The 4,510-nt window shown below is 33.2% G+C and overlaps 1 protein-coding gene across 1 annotated transcript in view; it reads right to left on the bottom strand.

Annotated features, from left to right (window-relative positions):
- Nucleotides 1-1,999: 1,999 nt before the first annotated feature.
- Nucleotides 2,000-4,510, bottom strand: part of LOC107716100 (solute carrier family 2, facilitated glucose transporter member 1-like) — a 19,497-nt gene continuing 16,986 nt past the window's right edge. Inside the window, exons 7-10 of the mRNA XM_016522423.1 lie at nt 3,678-3,782; nt 3,479-3,580; nt 3,196-3,399; nt 2,000-3,111 (exon numbers count right to left, since the gene is read on the bottom strand). Coding sequence (XP_016377909.1) covers nt 2,923-3,111; nt 3,196-3,399; nt 3,479-3,580; nt 3,678-3,782 — 600 coding nt within the window. The 3' untranslated portion in view covers nt 2,000-2,922. The remainder of the gene's footprint in view (nt 3,112-3,195; nt 3,400-3,478; nt 3,581-3,677; nt 3,783-4,510) is intronic.

Genomic DNA, 4,510 nt, shown 5'->3' with positions numbered 1-4,510 from the left:
TGAAAATGTACACACAATTTATACCATGATGTTTTTATCAGCTGTTTGAACTCTCATTCTGATAGCACCCATTGACCCGTTGGCACCCCAAGATCCGTTGATGCAAGTGGTGTAATGTTAAATTTCTCCAAATCAGTTCCTATGAAGAAACAAACTCATCTACATCTGGGATGTCCTAAGGGGTAATTTTTGGGTAAACGATTCCTTTAACATGACTATGGCTGTAGAACATTAATTATGACTGCCAAATATTGCTCACATTAGTGCTATTTTGTGGTATTCTTAACATATTTGTGATGAGCAAGCCTAGATAATTTTTTAAAACAATAAAACATTTTTTTGTGTGTCAATGTAGCATCTGATACCAGACAGCAATGCGAATTCAGTTTATTCGTTTAGTGAAATAAAAATAACAAATAACTTGTAAACTTTTGTAATGACTGAATTGTTTGAAAACACTGATGTAATGTTTATACTTACAGAGGCAACAGTTGTAGAATAAACATATGCCATACTTTACTCACCCCCATGTTGTTGCAAACATGAATGACTTTCGTTTTTCTGCTGAACATAAAAGAAGATATTTTGAGAAACGTCTAATTTTTTTTTGTCAATAATGTAAGTCAATGGTAACCAAAACTGTTTCTTATACATCCCACAATGGATAGCCAGTACTACTGCAGTGAGAAATACTGCCATCTTTTGGTCTTGAGCATAATTGTGGCTTTATGCATTTTAATGTTTTAAACACCTTTATGTGACATTTCTGCTAAGCGCTGATCCAAACAGAAACTTAACAAAAATGACATTCTGTTGCAGTTTTGTTTATTTGATTTATTTCCAATGATAAATTGATAATTTAGAAAAAGTAGGATACCCAGCAAGGACATGTCTTGGCACATTTTTTCTTGGATTACTAATACAATTTCTGTGACGTACTGAACAAAACCATATCTCATCTTTTAGGAAGTTTAAAAAATGCAAAATACTAAGCACATCTATTAAAAAATATATGCTTTAAACCTGAACCTATTTACATCCTCTGGATGAATGGCTCTATGTCAGTCTATGCCATGTTAAGTGAAAACACGCTTATACATAAAAAAATATATTTTTACATAAGAAATATTAGAAGCCTGTTTCATTCATAATGCTTAGCAATATTTGGAATAAATAGACAGGATGTTAACAAGTATTGCACTTTTGAAAAATGAACAATATACTACATTCTCCACATCACACAAACATCAAGCATTATGCACAACTCGAAAATATATTTTTTTATATTATAGTATAACTAATATATTAGTTGAGTTAATTTACTGGAGGTCAAAATAAGATTGGTCCGATTTGAAAATATATTAAACCTCATCGTACTGGAAACCCTAATTCACACTTCTGAAAAGCAGAAGGACTTGCAATGTAAATGTAAAAATTGTATTGAGTTTGAATTCTTTTTGTAAAGCTACAGTTCAAATATTGATGAACATATATCATAATCTGACACCATAATGTTGAAATATCCATTTCTGACATCATTATACTTGATATAACATCAGAAGACATATATTATATCAGAACTCATCATGTGTTGACAGGACAATAGTAAAAACGGTTAAAAGTGCTATTCTAAAAAAAAAAAGCAATATATATAAGCTGAATTGTGCAAATTTAATCATTCAAACGATCTAAAAATGTACAATAATCTTCTTATCCATATGCATGTAAACATGCAGTAATTGTGATTATTATTTTTAGATACTATTCTCCATTTCAGAATGAGAAAACAAACAATTATGAAAACAGTTGGTGTGAGCCAAAAAGTAGGACTTCCTGTGCCACTGTTCATCTACTGTATCTGAAGACAGTGGGAACGTTTAGAACGGAATACTGCATGTTACACCATACTGTATACTACATATTATTTTTACAATATAATGTAAAAAATAATAGTACAGTATGTAAAAAATATGTAATGTATCTAAAAAATAGTCTGCAGTATGCAAAAAAAAGTCGTCACATGTCGGATATTTTACATTAGAGAGAGGTGCTGGTTACAATCTCAGAAATAAATATGGTAATTTTGCAATGTTTAATACAATTTTGAATACAAATATTCATACTTCTGTCAGTCCAGTGAAATAATGAGTAATTATTGAGAAGCAGTGTGTACTTGCACAGTTTGGCAAATATAGTAAGTAATTTAAGCATTCAATGCAATCAGAAAATCTGCATAGTAGTGTTGTCAAAAATATGTATTTTTCAATACATATCAATACTGAAATATCTGAAACAATTTCAATGATAAGACCGTTTCAAAACTCTTTTTCCGCAGTATCGATACACCGATACCAACTCCAAACTCACTTCACAACATCACAGAATGGGGCAGAAAATATATTATTTTATACTATATTAAATGCTATGTTGCATTACGTGTTTATAGCACTCCATAATGCTCACACCACCCTATTCTGAGTAATAAAATACCAAAATGAATACTTCACATTAAAAAAAAGGAAGTAAACATATGCAAATCCATAAGCTTGTCTCCAGTGTACGGTGTAAGTTTTTCTCCAGTGTTTTACCACCTCAAGAAGTTTTCATTAATGCAAGAATATACCTAATTGTCATGTTCTAGCCTTGTCATATTTATCTTTTAATAAAAATCTAAAATTGTATGCAGTTTTTCCCTGTGGTATCAAAAATGGTATTAAATATTGATATTTTTCAAGGTATCGTATCAAAGTTAGAAATTCCAGTATCGTGACAACACTAGTGCATAGTAAACACTGCATAACCTACTGCATTCCTATTAGAAGTAATATAGTAGTTTGCCATTATGAACATACCCACCATGCCACAGCCAAGGACACTCACTTGGTTAGTTTATAACATTACTGTATAAACATGACGTAGAGCTCAGAGCTGGGAATCTGCCCCCAGTGTGTTCAGATCATCTTGGGTATATTTATCAGCCCCTGAGCGGAAGCTCGCAGAGATCTCTTCAAATGTCCGGCCTTTGGTCTCAGGAACTTTGAAGTAGGTGAAGACGAAGAATATCAGCAGGAGGATAGTGAAGATGATAAAAACGTACGGGCCTGTCAATTCCTATCAACAGAAAAAACTGAGTATTTAAAGAAATGTGAGAACGACGAGAAAAGAAAGACTATAACTGTGTTCATGTTTCCATACCTCAACATACTGGAAGCTCATTCCCACCAAGAAGTTGGCAAACCAGTTGGAGAAACCAGCGACAGCGATGGCAGAAGGCCGGGGACCTTGACTGAAGAGTTCTGCCACAATGAACCATGGGATTGGGCCTGGTCCGATCTCGAAAAATGCCACAAAACTGAAGATGGCTACGATGCTGACATACGACATCCATTTCACTTGATCCTGCAAAGGACGGTTAGCGAATAAACACCAGTGTACACATTAACAGAAATATAGTACATCAATGTAAGCATATACATACTAGTAGCGCCATAGCTATGGTCATGAGAACAGAAGACACAGCCATTCCCATCAGCCCAATAAGATGTAGTGATCTTCGACCAGCTCGCTCCACTATGAACAGCTAAATTAGAGAGGAATACAATCGTTCTCAACCAAAACACTGTCATGAGCCTCAACAAAAGGACAAAATCACAGGAAACATGTTCTTACTAACTTACCGACACAACTGTGAATGCGGTGTTAACAACTCCAGCACCAATGGTGGCATAGACTGGCTCAGACACCCCTGCTTTCTCAAATATACCAGTGGAGAAATAAAAAACCTGAAAAACACAAATACATGCATTTAACATGCAAATCACTGTAAATGTAGAGACTTGACAGCTATAGCTGAACATTAATAGGTGCACCAATGGCCAACTAACTAGCGTTGTAATTCGCTGTAATATTTATTTATATTAGCTGGGACAGATTAATTGTAGATGAACATACAAGTTCATGTAATTTTCCATCCGTTCACTCTTGCCTCTACAGCTATTTGACACACACTTTATCCTATTTCTGAAGATCAAACAAATGCTTTCTTATGGATGCAAGTATGCATGCATCCTTGAATTTAAAAAATCTAAATAAAAACATACAGCATCATTTAAAACATCATTTCAGTAGTAGTAGTGGTGGTGGTGGTAGTAGTAGTAGTATTACTTATAAATGTTGGTTAAAGGTTTGGAATAAATAAGATTTTAAATGTTTTTGAAACAAAGTGTCTTATGTTCACCAAGACTGTAATTGTTTGATGAAAAAATACAGTAAAATTGTGACATATTACAATTTAGAATTACTTTCAATTAGAGTTTTCAGTTTTCAATTTGAATATACATTCAAATGTAATGTATACCTGTGATGGCAAAGCTGAATTTTCAGCAGCCATTACTCCAGTCTTCAGTGTCACATTATCATAAATCATTCTAATACGCATTTTCAAAAACATTAAACTATAAAAATCTAACTTTTGACTGATAATGGGTGTATTTATATATATATATATATA

Source organism: Sinocyclocheilus rhinocerous, unplaced genomic scaffold, assembly GCF_001515625.1.
Source record: "Sinocyclocheilus rhinocerous isolate Xijiao unplaced genomic scaffold, SAMN03320098_v1.1 scaffold148, whole genome shotgun sequence".
NCBI classification, from domain to species: Eukaryota; Metazoa; Chordata; class Actinopteri; order Cypriniformes; family Cyprinidae; genus Sinocyclocheilus; species Sinocyclocheilus rhinocerous.
Note: the sequence above shows the minus strand (reverse complement) of the source record. Positions and strands in the feature narration are given on the sequence as shown.